Raw genomic sequence first — 19,562 nt, forward strand, 5'->3', positions numbered from 1 at the left:
AAGTGGCTTTGTAGGGACGGGATAAAGGACAGTGCCGGCAGACCCCCGAGCCCTCAATAGGTCTTGGAACCCATCCCTGGCAGGGAGAAACAGGTTGAAGGAGCGCTTGACACGGGGTCAGTGCCGGGGCTGTGACTCCCCCACAGGCGAGCACGACTGACCATAATGACAAGGCATGGAGCCTGAAACTCCTGCTCCACAATTGTAGTGGCTTTGTATGGACAGGATAAAGGACAGTGCCGGCGGACCCCCGAGCCCTCAATAGGTCTGGAATCCCACCCCTGGCAGGAAGAAACAGGTTGAAGGAGCGCTTGACACGGGGTCGCACAGTGAGTGATCCCTGGAGTGTGTGAGACATTGGTGGGAAAGCGAGGCTGTTGGGCCAAACAGAAGCAGACCTGAGGAATCTGGCTAGGCACTGGCGGTGGACAAGTCCACCCACTGAAACTGACCTGGACAATGCGCACTGCTCACTGAAGGCCACAACTGCAGTGGATTGAGCCACAGAAGCGACCTGGCACTATAGCCCATGTCACAGAGGTCCGGGTGGTGAAGCGCGACCGACGGCACCCCGCAATGCCCTCCTGGTACACCATGGGTAAGACGGACACAAAGCAGTCCAAGCTTTCTTTTGAGCAGTGCAAAACCCCCCGTGGAGGGCTCCCACCAGAGTAGGAGGAGTCGGAGGTGGCCATGAGCCTCCACGCAGCCGTTGGAAGCCAACATACGAGCTATTTTCCTGGACCTGAAGCAGTCACTCTCGACTATAGAGCTCAAAATAGACTCCATGTCGGATCAATGGGACCAGCTTAGGGACAAGGTCTCGAACCGTGAGGTGCACCTCACGGAAGTTGAGCAGCGCATATCTGCGCTGGAGGATGAGGGTACCGCCACTCGTGAAAAGCTGCTCTGAATGCAGAAGGTGTGGGAGGTGATCCGCAATAAAAATACAGATCTCGAAGCGAGATTGCGCCGCAACAACCTGCGCATAATGGGGGTACCGGAGACCACGGCCATGACTAGAGTTGAGGACTACATCGAGGAAATGCTCAGGGCTGTTTGGAGACTCCCTTTCAAAGGTCTGCATAGTGGAACGCGCGCACAAATTCCTGGGCCCGAGATCACCGCCAGGAGCCCCCACAGGACATGAGGTAATAAGGTAACCCAATCTCCTTTTTCCCCGACTTTACCTTAAAGGCCCAGGCTGCAAGGAGGGAGTTTGTACCTGTGAAGAGAATACTGCAGCAGCAGGATATCAAGTATTCACTCCTCTATCCAGCAAAGCTCCACATCTTTTATCAGGGCAAGACTGTGTTCTTCACTGACCCCAAGGCGGCCATCAAGTTTGATTGCTCCCTCAGACAACCTGTACCAGCTCCACGGGTGAATGGGAAGCACGCGGAGGGAGGCCCCCTGGATGAGAACGATTGAGGCACCGAGTGAGCAGTAATGAGCCAGTAAGGTAGCGGCGCGTCTGACTGCATTGGTCTGATCCCACAAGACATTTTCTACCTTGGCCGGGGTGACTGTTTGCTTCGCTGCTGGGACCTGGGGGCCCGACCAATCTGCCTCCGACTGGAGGGGCTTTTTTTTTCCTACTCATGAATGTATCCTGTCCAGCCACCCAGCACACTACCGCTGAGTCTTCACCTAGTGCCTCCTTCAGGGATGAATCCCATGGATGTTCTTACTGTTGGCCATTGTAGGCCTAGTTTGTGTAAAGGGCTTAGCTGTCAGCCATGTTGGGGGGGCTGAAGTGGGAGGCGGGTGGGATTGTTGGATGAGGTGCACAGCAGGTGTGCTGTTTGGTTCTCTTTGATCTTTTTCCTCTATTTCACTGTCTTTCCTTTCACTGGCCCCACCTCATTGCCAAATAGGAGTGCAGAATTACCCAGCACATCATGACCCTGACGAATCAGGTGATGGGTGAGACAACTACAGAAACGGCTGTGATCAAGGCAGTGACATGGAATGTGCGGGGCTTGAATTATTGTCGTACGGTGAGACTGTTAGCGGCATATCTCCAAAGACATGTGGCGGACATATGCTTTCTGCAGGAACTACACCTCACTAGAAATTATTGTGCGAGATTAAGGGCGGGATGGATGGGAGAGAAATTTGCATCAGTATACTCTAATTACGCCAGAGGCACGGCTATGATCCTTAGAAAGAGACTTCCCTGGAAAACACACGCTGCGCTCTGCGACCGGCAGGGGAGGTACGTGATTATAGAGGGAGACCTGAGAAGGCAACGGTTAGGCTAGTGTCGGTTTATGGGCCGAATGTGGATGATCCGCAATTCTTCACAAAGGTCTGGAGGCTGACGGAGTTGCTCTGACCCGGGACTGTCCTGTTGGGAGGGGGGATTTTAATGTAGTGCAGGATGCAAACATGGATAGGTCTGGTGACTCGCGCCGGCCTCATCCAAGGGTGACTGAAGAGCTGCGCGCAATCATGGAAGACGACGAGCTGGTTGACGTTTGGCGACGCCGACATCCATCAAGGCGAGTGGGCACATGCATCTCTACTGCGGGCCCGTAATGGTCCAGCATCGACTATTGGCTCACGTTGCGCTACATGGATGCATGGGTACTCACAGTTGCTAATTTAGCCCGATCTCTCTCCGATCACGGCCCCATGCTACTCCGATTCATGTTACCGGATGCGGCGCATACGTCCTTCAGTTGGATAATCCCTGCTGGGGCGCTCCGGGACCAGGTATTCAGAGAATCGATCCGAGCCAATATAACAAAATACTTTGAGTTAAATAGTGCGACTGTGGACTCGCCTTCGGTACTGTGGGAGTCCTTCAAGGCAATAATCCGGGGCAAATGTATCTCCAAACAGGTGGGCGTATTGCGCTCGCTCAGGGGAGACCTCTGGCGTTTGGAAGGAGAAATTCAGAAACTCGAACTGGAGTACTTCAAATGCAATAGCCCGGAAATCCTGGGTAGCATTAAGGGGAAAATCGCGGAATACGAGGAGGCTGCCCAACGGGAAACCCACTCCTGAGTAAGGAGGCATGGGCGCGTCAAAACAGAGAGGGGGGTGGTGGGGGAAAACGCTGGCAGGTTTATTAAAGAAGCCCTAGCCAGCGAATATATCTGCGAACTGCGTAGGGACAATGGGGAGATAGTCGCGGGCTAGGAGGCGTTGCAGTTAGATAATACTTTCATTTTACACCTCTCTGTACTCGGCACAGCAGACAGCGGCGCACACAGATCTGCTTTCCCTCCTTGACTCGATTGAGCTTGCCTGGCTGAGTGATGGGCAACGGAAATATCTTGATGAGCCCTTCGAGGAGGACGAGGAGTTCGCGGTCATTTGGGCTGTGCCTGGAGACAAGGCTCCCGGGCTGGACGGGCTTACTGCTTCATTATATAAAGAATACGCCGCTTCTGGTCCCGCACCTCCTCAACGTGTATGAGGAAACCTTGGAACGAGGTATGCTACCCCCCTCCCTGCAGAAGGTGCTAATCGTCACTATTCTAAAAAATTATAAGGACCCGCAGGTATATGACTCCTATAGACCACTATCAATGATAAATCTGGACAATAAGATACTGGCCAAAACTACTGGCATCACGTCTGCTCCCCTTGCTGCCAGCGGTGCTGCGACCCGACCAATGCAGTTTCATGCCCAGGCGGAGCACTTCTCACAATCTGCGCACTTTCTTCGCGACCATGCAGGAGGTTGATAGTTCACTTCCCACAGCTGCTGTCTACTTAGACGCGACTAAGGCATTTGACACCTTAGAGTGGCCTTATCTGTTTGCACTCCTTTCTCGCATCGGCATCAGTCCCCATTTCCTAAAAAAAAATTGCTTTATTGTTCTCAGCCTCGTCGGCGAGACTGAGAGTATCCCCCACTATCCCGGAGGCCTGAGGTACGCGACAGGGGTGCTCCCTTTCTCCCCTCCTGTTCGCAGTGGCGACAGAGCTGCTCACGGCCAGGCTCCGGCAGTATCACGCTCAGAGAGGATTAGATTTTGCTCCCAGGGTGATTTTGGTTTCCATGTATGCGGACAATGTGACCTTGTATGTCCAGCATCCAGCCGTGAATCTGGACCCACTCATCCGGAAGGTCGTTCGCTTTGGGGGAGTATCGGGCATCTCCATAAACTGGGCAAAGTCAATAATTTTTCTGCTCACCCCGGCCACTGACCCATTCCACTCAGAATTCCCACTTCAGTGGACAAGCTCCCCAGTGAAGTACTTGGGGATCTGGCTCAGCCGGAACTTAGACGAACTCTGGAGCCACAACTATGGCAGGCTCCCAGAGTGGCTGTAGAGTAGATTGAACAGGTGGAGTTCACTCCCCTTATCCCTTGCGGGTCAATTGGCCATAGCCAAGATGGTGTACCTTCCAAAGTTTCTCTACAGCTTCACTAACTTGATGCTTCCCCTCACTGCTACATTTCGTCGGCGACTACGCTGGAACCTGATAACGTTGGCATGGGCAGGCAGACAGCCCCGAGTGACATGGGAGACCCTGACGCTGCCGTTCGAGCAGGGTGGGATGGCAGCTCTGGACATGGAGCTGTATTATAACTGTGCTCTGGCACAATTTGCCTATCATTTGGTGTTCCCGACCCTTTTCATGGTGCACACTGCCCCGGAAAGAGATAGGGCGGACCCGGTGTCCCTACATATGGCGCTCTTTGGACCCCAAGGGAGACCCCGAGCCAGGGCTGATACTGTGGGCTGTACGGTATGGGCATGGCGGGAGGTTAGACGCAGAGCGCGATTAGAGACCATGTTTGCCCCTCGATCCCACTCATCAAACACCCGGGGTTGCCCTTCACTGCTGATGCGGGGGTGGGTCAAAGACTGCAAAAGCTTCAGTTACACACGATGGGACGGGCATTCTGCAATGGGGTGATTGCTACCATCGATGAGGCGTTCGGCGAAGAGTACACAGGAATGCTGGATAGGTTCACTTACTATCAATTAAGAGCAGCGCTGCATACATTATACGAATCCTTCCCTGTAGCACCAACATTTCAAGTGCTGGAGGAATTCCTAGCGAATCCCCCGCCGCGGAAACTCTTCACCCTACTCTACACGGGCATGCAGCGCACATCCCTGATATGAGCTGGTTTGAGTGAGGATGCGACGTGTGTGCGTCGTCGAGCCCGGAGGCCTCCTTTGTACATCTGGCCTGGGAGTGCCCGGTGGTGGCGAGGTACTGTGAACGTATTTTTGAGGTGCTAGCCCTGCTGATAGATGCTGCAATTGAACGCTCCCCCTTGGTGGCCCTGCTGGGGTATGTGCATGGAATGGCTGCTGAACACAGGAAACTGGTAGCCATGTTGTTTGTTACTCCTAGCTAAGAGAAGGGTGGCTCTCTGCTGGGGCTGCAGGCGCAGTCCGAAGGCAACGGAGTGGCTCAAGGATGCAGCATTCTGCCACAATCAGTTGTCTGACTATTGGAAATTGATGCCTGCACAGTCTCGACCCAAAGACATATGAGCGCCACTGCAGAGTTACCTAGAATATTTTTCCCCGGTCAACGGTGACAGTGCAGTGGTAGTAGCATAGACACTGCGCTCTGGCCAATTGTCACACCCACGGCCAGCTGGCAGTACAATTGTAGCTGGAGAGTTTCATCTTCATCTGGGCCAGAGAGGGTTTCCCCACCCCCTTGCTCCCCCCTCTGAACTCCCCCCACAAAGCTTTTTGCTCTTTCCATTCTAACTTTATCCTTTAGTCATTATGGTCGGGACGGAGCCCTGAACTACTTCTCAGAAGGACTGGTGCTTCAGAGGGCAGAAGGACATGAAAGGGACTAGGACACTCTTCTCCAATATATTATCCAATACTTTGAAACGACACCCCCAAGATCGCTCTGTTATTGCCAAGCTTGCAGAATGCATGAAAGGAGCAAGGTTGCAGCTCCGTTTCTTCTTCTTTGTATCTGTTCACTCTCTTGAAAAATTCAATAAAAAATAGGTACCTATTGCAATTGCTTGCACTCGATGTGCTCCAGAGAAGGGGCTGTTAATCTGCGGCCCTGACTTTTAACAAAGCTGAGACCTCCACCGGTTTACTGGCCCAGCATGGCCTCGCACACACAAGCAAAAATTATTGGATACAATATTCCTCAAAATTTGATTTTAATCAACTTACCACATTTGATTGAATACTAGCAAACACAACAAAGCACTCCTAGAAAATCAAATGTAATTCATTAAAAATTACGGCTCCATATCTTTCAGTATGCCGGTGATATCGCAATAATGGATCATACACGGACCGGCCTACAGCAAGGCCTCAATGCACTCCACAGGTACAATCAAAAAAATAACCTGACGGTGAACAAGGAGAAGACCAAGATAGTTATCTTTGGGAATTACCCATGAAAGATTATTGCCCAATGCCTAGGTGATCAGCAGATCAAACCATGCACGAGTTACAACTATCTTGGCATCAGGCTATCAGACGGGACAAAACCAGTGGTCCATTTAAAACATCTAAGAAGCAAGGAGACTAGCATCATCTACAGCCTGAAATAGCTAAATCAGCTGCTACATAGTCCAACTGCAGAACCCATTCTGAAAGTCTTGAGAGCTAAACTCGTCCCCTCTTTCAACCATGGTCATTTAGCATTTCCCGGTGCATTTAACAGGCTCCTCATGCACCACCATATTTCAGCTTACAAGAAGGTTCAAATGCTCCCCTGACAAGCCAGGAGAGCTAGAGTGAGATTGGAGCTGGGACTCGCTCGTCCGGACTTCGTATGTTCAGGGGACATAATAAAATATTACATCAGCACTTTGCGTGCCCCAGCACCCTCAATGAAAGCTCAAATCAAAACATATTTTGAAGTGGCTGGCACCCCATGGCAGGCCCAGTTGGCAGTGGCCACAAGTTTACTTGAAATAGAAGCCAAAAACCTGCAAAACTAAGACATCACAGTCTCAGCCTGGAAAAAGTCTGTGAATGCACAGATTAAGAAAATCTAATTTGAAAGGGATCTGGAAAGCCTACGCCACCAATCCAATTTCTTCAAACTGGCCACCTCCTACATCCTGGGACAACCTCAGCCTTACTTCGAGCAAGCTTTGACAGTTCAAACCCGGAAGAAAATCTACTACATGAGACTTCTTGCATTACCTATTGCGGACTTCAATCCATCCTGGGCTCAGCGGGACTACTAAACCGCTTGTCGTCTTTGTGGCTACCAACGAGAATCATGGCTTCATCTACTGTGCTGCTGCCCAAAAATGGCTAGTGAGCGACATTGTTTGATAATCCCAATCTGCAGGACTCATGGGCTAAGGCACTGTAGAAAAGTCTCAGATCAGTGCTTCTAAGCCAGCACTGCACAAACAGCGGCTAGACTAGAGAAATTCACAGACGTACTTCGGGCCGCTCTCACACATACCGCTAAAGCCATCAGCAGCAACTAGCTGGCCACAAAGCTAGAGCTACAAAAACCAACAGCTCGCATAGCAAAGAAACAGTCCAGCACCCATAATAAATTTAGTTTTGCGTCGGACTCCACCAAGCACAATTTCCTGTCATACAAGAAACTCAATTGACCAAGACAAGATGATCAATTGTGCACGTCAGATAAGTCAATATACGCATCCCGTACTGAAATGAGAGAAATTCCCACCAACGCTGCTTCAACCACTTTTACTCACAATCAATGCTGGGACTCTCAATATAAAGGTTTTACTTCTGCACTGGAAATACATTTTAATCCACTGGGTTAATGGGCCCACTTTAATGTCGACAAAATTGGGCCCACAGACGCAGTTGTTATCCCTATGGGCTAGCACTTTTTATAAAAACGATTTTATAGCTTTTAGCAAAACCAGATATCCCAGCTAGAACATGCATGTTGGCTACGAACTTAAAAAACCTCATTTTTTACCCTCTTTTTCCTTCTTTTTTTCTTCTCTCCTATTCCATACATGAAAATGAAGCATATTGTAATGATTTTAACTAATTGAGCAATAAAGAAGACTTACTTACATAACATTTGATTCAAAATTGGCAAACACAACAAAGCACTCCTGGAACATCAAATGTAATTCATTAAAAATAAAGGGGCATGTTTACAATAACTGGCGCATCCCTGCATATCAGCAGGGATGCGCCAGTTATTGTGCGCCACAGCTCCGCCACCATGGATGCGCCGCATTTACAATGCGGCGCACCATGGGGAAAACACGGCACAGATGCGTCACGCATCTGTGCCGTAAAAGTGGCGTATTGCTGGAGTTGCTCTGGGGGGGCCCTATCTTGTTCATGCTGCGTCAATCCTTACGCCTGCTTCAGGCAGGCGCAGGGTTTTGACGCAGCATGGACCTAAAAGTGACTGAGTGAAATCTGCACCGGAACGCCGCCCCCCTGCGCAGGAACGCCTACATGTGGCGCTGGGCTTTACAACGTGATGCATCTCCCAGATGCGTCACGTTGTAAGTACCCCGCACCATGGCGCAGGATTTGCACCGCCACTGCGTCACAAAAGTGACGCAACGGCGGCGTAAATGAGGTGCAAGGGGCTTGAAATCTGCCCCAATGTCTTTACTTTTCACACATTTACATTGCTAGGAGAGTCAAAACATCAAAACGCCAGCGTTGACACAAGTTAGCCTCACACAAAGTTTGAGACCCGATGACATGGCTGGGTTGGCACCTTGCTCTTCAACAGCCTGCTTTAATTGCTGCTGAGTGTCTGGGGTAGGGGCAAACATTACATCAAGTATTTAGTCCCCTTGGTAGCAAGGTGAGTTTGAGAGGTAAAAAGTATATGCCAGAGATTGGAGTAACGGATATTTAATTTGCGAAACTGTCAAATAACTGTTTTAGCGCAGTTTAAAAATGACATGCAGTATTGTGTTGTGACTAGTCTACGGAAGTCATCATCCGTGCAAGAGATACTTGTTTGATTTAAAACAATGCGTACTTCTTTGAGTCCGTACGTGTAACGTCGTTTTCAATAGCTAATTTAAAAAGATCAGCTACTAACTGAAAGTTGGTGAAAGAAATCACACATTTTCCATTGTTGTAAAAGAAATAGTGATGTCAGAGTCGTTTTTCCTTCAGAGCTATATACGTTAAACATGCATAGTCCACTGACGTGTTCAAACACGCCACATCCGCAAGCAATCACATCGACTGTTGGATTGAAAGACGCGTTGCGCGCTCACTTCTGTAAATAGCCGCCCCTCCTTCACAACAGCGCGAGGCACGTGCATGTGTGCTTGAGAAAACACAGTCGCGCATATTTGCTTGAGACTATTTTACAAACTAGCATATCTTGTCTGTGCCTGATTCATGATGTCATCAATCTTTAGAAGTGCATCAAGGTACGTTCCCAAGAAACATCATTGCTCCCGGAGCCTTCTTGCATTTTTCGTGGTGCCAAAAATATATGAACATCTTCTGGAAACACCACGCTGTTAGGTGCAGGATGCCAAGGAACGCTCTGGTCCTTGTCTTGAGTGCGTTTAAAAGCTTCACATTCTTTGTGAAATGACACCGCTCAGATATGTACCATATTCCCATTACTTAGCCCTAAAAGGATTGTCAGTTTTATCAATGTACCAACTCTTATCATACTGTGGTTTGTCTGTGGGCTCCTGTTGTGTTTGTATTTTATATGAGAACACCTGTCAACAATGAATCTCACGTTAGGGGTTGGCCGTTCAGTGCAAACTACAGCTTAAAATATTAACTGTCAATATATGTCTCATCAAACCGCACCCAGCAATGTGTCTTGGAGACAATGTATAGCAGAATGCATTGTTTTACAGCTCATGTGCTTACAGTGTTCATTTTAGGACTGGGCTGGTAAAGAAACTTTATATACAATACATTTTTATTGAGATTATTTGCAGATGCTTTAGTTAGACTGAAATTCAGAGATCCATGCACTCGTTTTTAGGTCGAGCCGAGCGGCAGCGCGCATGTGCTGCTCGCTCTGCGAGGCATGCTGTAGTAGGGTATGCTGTGGAAGATTCGCACACTCTCCACCCATATTTGTCATTGGCTTTGTGTCATTGTCCTTCTTTAATGCTGGCTTCTGATTGGTAAATAGGCTTTTTAGTCCCTCCTTGGTACCGCCTTGTCTCCATTTGTTCCATCCCATGGCGACTGGCCCTTTTACTTCCGTTGTTACACGGTGCCTGTTCTTATATCTCTAAGCACTACTTTCTTTATTGCGTTTCTCTGGACAGTGGCGGCCGCATCTTTGAAATGCAATAGGTTTCGCATTTAAATGCGAAACCTATTGCATAGTGTTAGACCTGGCATATCTTGGCGTGATTACCCCAGACTTTTTGCCTCTACCACCTTTGCTTTTAGATTCTTTGGGTACTTTGCCACTGCTGATCAGTGTCAAAGTTATCAGTGATCCCTATGAAAAAAATTAATGGTGATTGGTTGGCTGTGATTGGTATGTTTGCCTTGCTAGTAAAAGTCCCTAGTGATGTGCTCTGTGTGTGCAAGGGCTAGTAATTCAAGGGCACGCAGAGAAGGGAACTCAGGCCTTCAGAGTAGGGCCTGCGCGCAGAATGCTAAGTCAGCATGTTGTCCTGACAAGTGCAACCACTTGTCAGGCCTGACTTTCCCTTTTGCATACACATTGGGCACCCCTGTGGTAGATCCCAGGTAACCCCTGGGCAGGGTGCAGTGTAGGTAAAAGGCAGAACATATACTGAAGTGTGTGCTATGTTCTGACAGTGAAAAACTCTTCATTTCGTTTTTCACTGCTGAAAGGCCATCCTGCCCATAGGACTCTCAGTCTAAGCTCCCATTAAACATTTTGATGTATGTAATGTGATTAATTTCAAGAATCTAATATATTGCTATAACTGTTCCCACAGATGATATTGATGAAGCCTCAAGAAATCTATTGAAATTAACTATCGAACAGATTAATTTTATGTATTAGGTTTGAAATACTTTCTTTACCTCTTGAATATTGCATCAGCGCCCTGAGGAAGGACGGTATATGAGATTCCGAAACACGCGTCGGCGCAATTGTGTTTTGTATTTTGTTTTTGATGTATATTATTGTGTGTTTTCCTAGTTTTTGTGCTTCTTTTATGCATCACTTATATATGTTTTTGATGTGTATGTTTGAATTGTTCATTTTTGTATTGTGATTATATGTATTGCTTCGTCGATGTTAGAGACTCTTCCTATTTTGATGAAGAGTTCATGTGTAACGAGTTCTTTGATAAAATATAAAGATTAATTCTATGAGGAAAGTAAATATATAACTTTTTTGATAATAAAAACAAAAAAATAATGTTATAAAATGGTATTTTCTCTTTTGTGGGATAGCCGCTTTTGTAATTTTTGCTTAAAGGGGTTTGTTGTGGTTTCATGAATTGTGTTTTCCATGCTATCTTCCCCGTGATTTTGATAATACAGGGTCCCTCTGATGTATATTGGTACTAGACGAGTGTCCAGATGTATTTCATGCTGCTCTCTTGAGATCTACTTGGGTGTCATTCAGGCAAGTGACTGTGAGAATCAAGTTTCCATTAGCTCTTCGTGGGGCCTTAGGGATATATTGAATGATGAAGGCAGAGTCTTGATTTGTTTTATAAGGACGAGATAATCCTCTTCTCCATGCATTATTTCACAGTGTTAAGGAGTGTATTGGAGTCAGCAGTCTTGAGATGTCATTGTGTTTTATATACTGTCTCACTGCAGTATTTGTGGATATTTACTAGTCTCCTTTCTGTAATCCTTGTTAGCTGCTTGTTACAGTAGTGCTCGGTCTTGAAGCTCTGTGCCTTGGATCAGCTTCTCTTCAGAAGCTACATGTATAGTTATGGCCTTACGATTATGACCTGCTTCATCTTCTGAGTGTACAGTGTTCTCCTTTCTGCACTGCTGGAAGAAACTGTAGCAGCCCCTGAGCCACTTTATTCACTGCATGTTTGCTGTGTCATGGCTAAATCATTACAATCTCTCACAGAGCTATTGCTCTTCGTGCATGTATTATTGACCCTGGACTTAATCAATGTGATTGTGTAGGTTTGAAAGATTTAGGGTTTCGGGTATTTAATATGTCAGGGTTTTAGGTGCCTCTGTTATATCTTATTTCACTGAAACTCTTTTTTTTATTCAGTATCTCGTATGAAAGCACTTCCGGATATATAAGTTCAGACTACCGGTTGTACAAAAAAACACTTTAAGTTCTTCTCAATGCAGTCCCCTACTAGTGACAAAGCTTCTTTGTTGTGACCTGGGGCTCCTCATGATGCTTTGCCACCTCTCAGCTTTATGTGGTTAAATACAATTTTCAGCAAGCACATCACAAATGCCAGCAATAGATACCAAAAGAGCTAGCTATTTTTTTTATTTAATTTAATTTTTAGAGTTCACTTTGGGAAAAACTTTAAATAACCAAATTCACCAAAAAAAACAAACAAAAAAAAACATTAGTATTTACAATGTCAATAGCTCAATGTTTCACTAATGCGAGATCTATTGCATTGCAAATGCTTGTTCCAACCTCAGTGCGTCTTTGTGCATTGCAGTGGGTGTCTACAGACTCTGCTGTCTATTATTACAGTAGCTTAGTCTGAGACCTGGCCCCTTGGCCCTCATGGCATTCAGAGGTCTATGGGCAGCACTTGTAACAAAGTACCCCAAATTAGATAACCAGGTACCCTCTAATTAAACTTAACTGAATTTTTGCTCCCCCATTCACAAAGGGGAAGGGGTCCTTTGGGGACCCCTTTCTGTCTTTCTGTTTGAGAATGGCTTACCACCAATTTTAAATTGGTGATAAACTGCAAATGTTTTGCAACCGCATCCACGATCGCAAAACATTCCTACATACCAGGGAAGCCCTTGGCACTCACCTTCCTAATAGTGACATGCAAACCCTATTTTGTGAGTCTGCAATACGTTACTGACACGCAAAATAGGGTTGGTACATTTAAAAATGCATTTTATCAGTCGCATACAGTCCGATGGGCCATTTGTGACTCGTAAAATGTTTTTTACATCTGGACTCTAGTCCCTACCAGCAGTCCAAACAAGTCTCTGTTCTTCACTGCAACACTTCAAAATACAGGAGCGTTCATGCTTCATTTCAAAGAATGGTTCATGGTATCAGGGTTGCATGGATTTATTTCCAGTTACCCATGCTGGAATGTTAACAAGATTTTGAAACATTGTCTAGGAAACCCTTCTTGACCCAAAGAACAGGCCATTGAATTCTCAGGCAGCTAATTACACTGTTTCCACCTAGTCTGCGGTAAACATAGCAACTCTTAAAGGGGTAGTCTCTAGGCTACTCCCGGTTGGACAACAGCTGCATTCACTGGCAGTACATTAGAATATCTACTTAAGGTGATGAAAAGGTTCTGGAGGCTATAACTAAAAACCAAGTGGTCATGGTCAGGAAAGTCCCATGTCTGGGGGGTTTGCCTTCAAGGGCACAGGAAATAACTACCTGAATAGCAAGAACAAAGCTGAAGACAATGTACCTTCTGGGGCAGTGCTTAGTTTGAGCTGGTACTTGCCAGTGTAGGCCACCAGCATTAATCTGTGGGGAACCTGCACTTATATTTCTGGCATTTACTGAGATGGAGAGAGAACAACAAACAAAGCAGAAAGATGTAGGACGAGAAAAACAGAAAAACCTTTATAAAGGGAGAATGCAGGAGCCTGTAACAGATAGATAAAAGGGTAAGTGTTGGCTGGAAGTGGATTAAAGAGGCACAAAGTGGAGTAAAGACTATACAGTCTTGTTATTGAGCGCAACAATATTTAATTGCACCCACAGATGGCTTCTGTGCAGAGCTTTGGACAATGGCACTCATTCTTTTATAAATTAAGCACTGTTCTGGAGTGGTAAATGAGGGCTCAAATGTGATTTTTTTCTGGAACAGAGGGACATAGACATATGTGTTTAGTTGTACCAGAGTACCATAAATCCCTCTAGATATGCCATAAAATTCTCCAGGGCTGGGGGTGGTCTTTAGGTAATCCTCAAGATCTAAGAAGGCAACTTGACTGTGCAACCTGTTTCCTCGGATCGTGGTGCATTAGGGGCTACGCAGGCACAACGTCATGTCAGCAGCAGGTGAAAAGTCTTAATGTGGGCCTTTTTAGGTGATGTGTAGTGGCAGATGATGAAGCATAACTTGAACAGCTGGCTAGGCCAGTCTCATTTACTTGCGCAGGCACAGTCTAGCAGCCAGTCCCACAGATGCTGCGCAAGCAGAGTTATGGAGTTTGCTGACAGTTGGGTGCTCCAGACAAATGCAGTCCAGTGTCTCCTTTACAGTCAAGCACATCAGGATCTTGGAAAGCTGGAAGGAATATACCTACATGCAGAGTTTCCTCCTTAAATGTAGAGGTTTGTCCCAGCATCACTGATATGTAGCTTCTATGGTGATAACATCTTAAACATTCTTCTCGTCAAGAGACCTGGAACTGGTCAGTCATGAGCAATCTGAGCTTCTGCATTTTTTAAATCATACAGGGTGCTCCTCCAATCCCGGCTAGATCACAGCATGTGATGGTCATGATTAACCAAAGCTAGCATGAGCTGGTCTCCATAGACTTTTTGTCACCCCCAACATAGAACCTGAATATTAAGAAATGCAGTTGTGAGCAGGAAAGCAGGGTTGGGTTGGTATTTTCATGCAGATGCACAGCAGCTGCTTCAAATTCCCGGTGGGCTAACACTCTCATCCACGAAAACAACTTTACTGAAAACGAGGTAATTGAATGCAAAACATGCAGGCTCTCAGGTGAGCAGAGTCCCATGGAGCCTTTGCACAAAGCCAGCCAGCATTCTGAAGACCACAACCATGTGGAGTGCTCTGGACTCCACCACACACACTGGCAGATATATGCCCAGCTACCCATTATGCATGTCCCATGATTGAGGTAAAAGGCTGTTATAAGGGGAGAGTGAACTCGCCTTCTATACTTGGGAGGCAGTAGATATGTCCCCAATATTTTGCAACCAATATCAGGTCTTTCAGAGCCTTTGCAGCCATTAGCCTTTACATGTGGTCTCAGTAGTTTTGTTGCATTTCTATGGACATTTGACGGATAATATTACTCTGTGTCCCAGCCACTACCATTCAGTGTCACAGTGCATATGCCTTGATCCTACAAACATAACGTAAAATTGGTTACACCTAGTTGCTTTATTTAACTTTTCAGGAATATCATAGTAGGTCGGCAAAGGAAATTCACCATTTGGAAGGAAGTTAACTGGCATACGTGGGTTGCAGCGTATATTCACACACCCAGCATAAATGCCTAAAATTTCTAGCTCCAGAGAACAACACTGTGAAGGCTACAATTTTAAACCAACGCAATAACCGCATATCAGATGAACGCGCTCTGTAAGGTAAAGAATCCTACTTCTGTATATTGCCTAGATCATCCCTGAGAGTACCCTACGTGCTCCTTGTTTGGCAGCCTATTGTATAAAAGTAGAGCATGCTAGATTGAAAAGAAAAGCATACCCACACAGTGTACCACTGAGAAAAGCAGTTAGTCACTACGTAGGCAAAGCTGCATTAGCCTATGAGAGGACCTAATTGTGATATTTTCATAATTTTACACTCTTGCCAGTTTTTTTCTCTTTTTTATCAAAATTCTACTTCAGTGGCAGGAGTATATTTGGGATATCTTTAGTAGAAACATAACTTTTAAAAGTTACAGCAAACAGAATTCATCCAGTTCTGCAGGTTTGCCTGTGAACAAATCCTTTTCCTAATGTCTGCATTCCAATTAGGCATCACATATTGTCCTGTCAGAAGAGAATAGAGACTATATTAAAGCCAGGAAGATTATTGTAGAGCAAACACCGTCCACTTATCTGACATGGGTAATTTAGGAGAGAACTGGAACAGATGGCATCTCAAAGACCAGCAGCAAAGATATTTGCCACTGTACCCAACAGGAGGGGGAGTCTTTCGCAGAGTGGAAAGAAAGGGCTGTTCATTCTTTCCACAGAGGTGGATCTGAGAGAGGACGCAGAGCTCCTCAGAGGGGAGTCTGCCTCTTTCCATTTTGAATAGAGACTTCTGAAAAGGTTTTCAATGAAGGAAAATAGGAAGCTCTGAAAACCTCGGTTGAGTGTTGGTGAGACTTGAGCCTAGATTTTACATAGGCAAATCTCTTACCTAGGGCAACTGCACTTCACCCCACAGCCACTTACTTGGAAAATTCCTCAACTTGGAGAAAGATAGATTTTGCCTTGCCAAAGAAGCCTGATGGACTCCTGCTCTTCACTTGCACCCAGGAATTGAAAATGTTCTCTATTGGTCAGTGGTTGGCCTCCTCTTCACTGCCTCAGGGACATAAAAGGATGAAGAAGACCCTCATCCTGTGAGGAACAATCAGCTGTCCAGAAGAAGCACACTGCATTGGATCCTGTACATTGAGAGAGGCCTGTACCCCTGAACCCTGCCTTGAGAAGCAGGAAGTTATATGAGAAACCAGGAATAACTTTCCCAGAATCAAGATATATTGGGGCTTCATCATGTTTCTGACTCCCGAAGAGCCAGGACTAAGCATCAAAGCTCCAGACAAGGACACTACCTAGCTGGCTGCAGCTTGCTAGTTTTCCAAATGTTGAGTTTGTTTCACTCAACCTTAGTGGCAACCACAGGCCCACCATAAAAAATATCTAACCCATGGTTTTCACTGGCTATGGCCTCCTGACTTGGCTTTCTGGACAAATCGAGAAACAAAAAAGTCACTAAGTCTGAAGTGCTTGGGCTTGGGACGAGGGCACGACAAGAAACTCATCCCAGCAGAAAAGTGACCTGGGCTGCTACAAAATACAGCCTTTACGGCTCAGAACTTTTGGTACCAAAATGAAAAGCTTCAGTGGGAGCTTAATCGTGGCATATCTGATTTTAATGGAATTAAGTGGCATCCTGCTTTGTGCCACTGGAGGATTTTAAGAACCAGTAAAATTGCAAAGTCCCAATGAAAAACCTTTTACTGGTGTGACCTGCAAGAGATTTACCTGACTCCTGGCCATCTCAGTTTACCAGAAACAATATCGAACTTGTGGCCTCCTGCATGCTGTGTCTTGTAGCTTTTTACCTAAAACATTAGAGATTTGTATCTCCAGTTCTCCTAATTCACTATTTAGGTCTGGACTTTGTGACAGCTTTTGCTGTCTCACCAAACTATTGTTTATCCCCAAAAACTATGATTAATATACTTTTAGAGAGCATCTTTGGTGAGTGGAATTTATTCATACGTCTGTTAAATTGGCATTCACATTTTGCGTCCACTCCCTTGCAGCATACTGCATGGGGCAAGTAGTCAGTCCCTATTATCCATTGGCCCCCTTCACTTTGAATGACTGCACAGGCCTGTGCAAATTGTTCCAGTCCACCTAAATATAGTTCCCCTTTTCAGTGACAAAGCTGGTTCAAAGTGTTCTTTCCTATATTATTTATTTTTGCTGCTTAACTTTAAATTTTGGTAATTTATTTTGCCTCCAATCCAGGTGCTCAGTTAGATTGTGATTTAATTGCCATTTCCTTTATATCAGGGGTGCCTGTTATTAGCACATCTTGATCAGTTAGGTGTTAGTGCAACCAAATTTGCAGAAATGGTCAGCACCTGACCCAGTGCTGGTGTAGATGAGTTTTATTTTGGAGTGAATATGCATTTCATTCTGTAGATAAGTGGGTTCAGCTGATTGTCCTGGTTTCCAAACTTTCCATTAACGACTTGATTTTAACTCATCTTAATTATAACATATTTTCTAATTGACTCGTCTTCAGAACCTTACCTGGTCAATAATGTTTGTGTCAGCAGAGAAACGGTTTAGTATGAGCCCCAGTGGTGTAGTGTCAAAGAACCTGCAAAACAAGAGAAGCAGGAAAATATATTAAATGCTAAGGAAAAGAAAACAACTGCCACAGAAAATGGTTATGTTTATCATAGATGATGAAATTAGGTACGAAAAAGGCATAAACATGTCACTTTTGAATCTGTGGGATCTACTGTGGCAGGAACTGGATTTTTCGGATTTGTTTTAAAGAAGGCAAACCTTAAAGTCCGGGTCGATTATTTGCCAATTTCGACGTCAGAAGAGAGACAGCTAAGTTTGTGATTCCTTATATCATGTTAAAAACAGGGCTGTTTCTTCCTTTCAGTCTGGAATAGAATGGCAATTACCATCACCTGGATTTTACTTAAGGAACCATATTTCAAAGGGGCAAGCCACAAGGTATTTACACCTAGTGCCATCTTTGAAGTAGTAGAGGGTCTGGAGGTTTCCACCCCCCAGAGGTGTTTGGAATTACCTGCCTGCCTGCACAGGCCTTAGCTTATCTAGGGTCACAAAAGACTAGTGTCAAACTCTTTCTGAGTGTGCTCAGGCAGAGCCTTTGTGATGTGTATGTGTGGTAGGTAACAGTTCTCCTCCCTCATCAAGTCGGCAATGGCCCATCCGGGAAATGGCCACTACAACGCAGCCGTTTCCACGCATAATTTAACCACGCATGCATTACAACGCATGTGTGGTTACTACAAATAGCCTTAACAGCGCATACCTTTACTACGAGATACATAGTAAAGGCATGTGTGGTAAAGGCTATTTTTCAAAAAGGGGGACTGGGGGGTCTTCCCCCCCCCAAAAAAAAATTGTGCGAAAAAAAGGGGGCTTGGGGGCTCCCCCCCCAAAAAAACTCACCTGTTTCCGTCGCATTGTGGAGGCAATCGGCGTCGTCTGAGGAAACGGAAAGACACTTCCGCTTCCTCTTTACAACGCACATCACATCGGAAGAGCTTGGAGAGGAAAGGTCGAGGAGAGGTAAGGGGGATTTTAGTATTAAAAAATAATAATTTAAGGGTTGAGGGGGTTGTGTAGAGAAGGGGTAAATTATTAGGGTGAAGGGGAGGGGTATTTAATATAATAGTTTGTGGGTGGGAATCAGGAGAAGTTTAAAGAATTTGGGCAGGGATCAGAGATAACCTTTACCACAAAAATTCCATTAACACGCATGGATTTACACTGAAAATAGTTGTAAAAATATGTGTGGTTAAGGCATTTTCGTGGTAAGGGATATGCGTAGTAAAGGCATTCGCGCTGTAATGCATGCGTGGTAAAGGCATGCGTTGCAACGGAATGCATTGTAACATCATACAACCGCCCATCCTACCAACACCTATGTGAATAGGTGTTGGCACTGTCTGGGAACAATACACAAATATCAACTGCTAGCTACACCTAGTCATGTAACCCCGGATACATGCTGCAGACACCAAATTGTTGGGACAGGGAAATGCCAACTTTCTAAAAGTATTATCAAAAAGTTACCCCCAAGACCATCAATCTAATATTAACTAACTTGAAAAAACCAACATGTTGTTTCTCCAAACAATAGTGAGTTGACTTATTCTTACTTGAGAAATTCTTTAATGGTGTACACTTAAACAGATCACACCAATAGAATAGATCTTAACAGTGATCTTAAATTAAATAAATGGGAATATTCAAGGAGTCCCGTTTCTTAATTCAGTACTTGTTTTAGCCACTTCTAAACAGAACAAACATTGTACATGTAATGGTTTACACACCCTTA

At 45.6% G+C, this 19,562-nt stretch overlaps 1 protein-coding gene across 5 annotated transcripts in view; it reads right to left on the reverse strand.

Annotated features, from left to right (window-relative positions):
* The window catches only part of ABCC9 (ATP binding cassette subfamily C member 9), a 947,014-nt gene that overhangs the window by 350,587 nt on the left and 576,865 nt on the right, over window positions 1-19,562 (reverse strand). For all 5 annotated transcript variants that reach the window (XM_085652729.1, XM_085652730.1, XM_085652727.1 and 2 more), the window contains one exon: window positions 17,765-17,834. In XM_085652729.1, the coding sequence (XP_085508855.1) occupies window positions 17,765-17,834 (70 nt within the window). The remainder of the gene's footprint in view (window positions 1-17,764; window positions 17,835-19,562) is intronic.

Source organism: Triturus cristatus, chromosome 4_1 (genome assembly GCF_964204655.1).
Source record: "Triturus cristatus chromosome 4_1, aTriCri1.1, whole genome shotgun sequence".
In the NCBI taxonomy this organism is placed as follows: domain Eukaryota; kingdom Metazoa; phylum Chordata; class Amphibia; order Caudata; family Salamandridae; genus Triturus; species Triturus cristatus.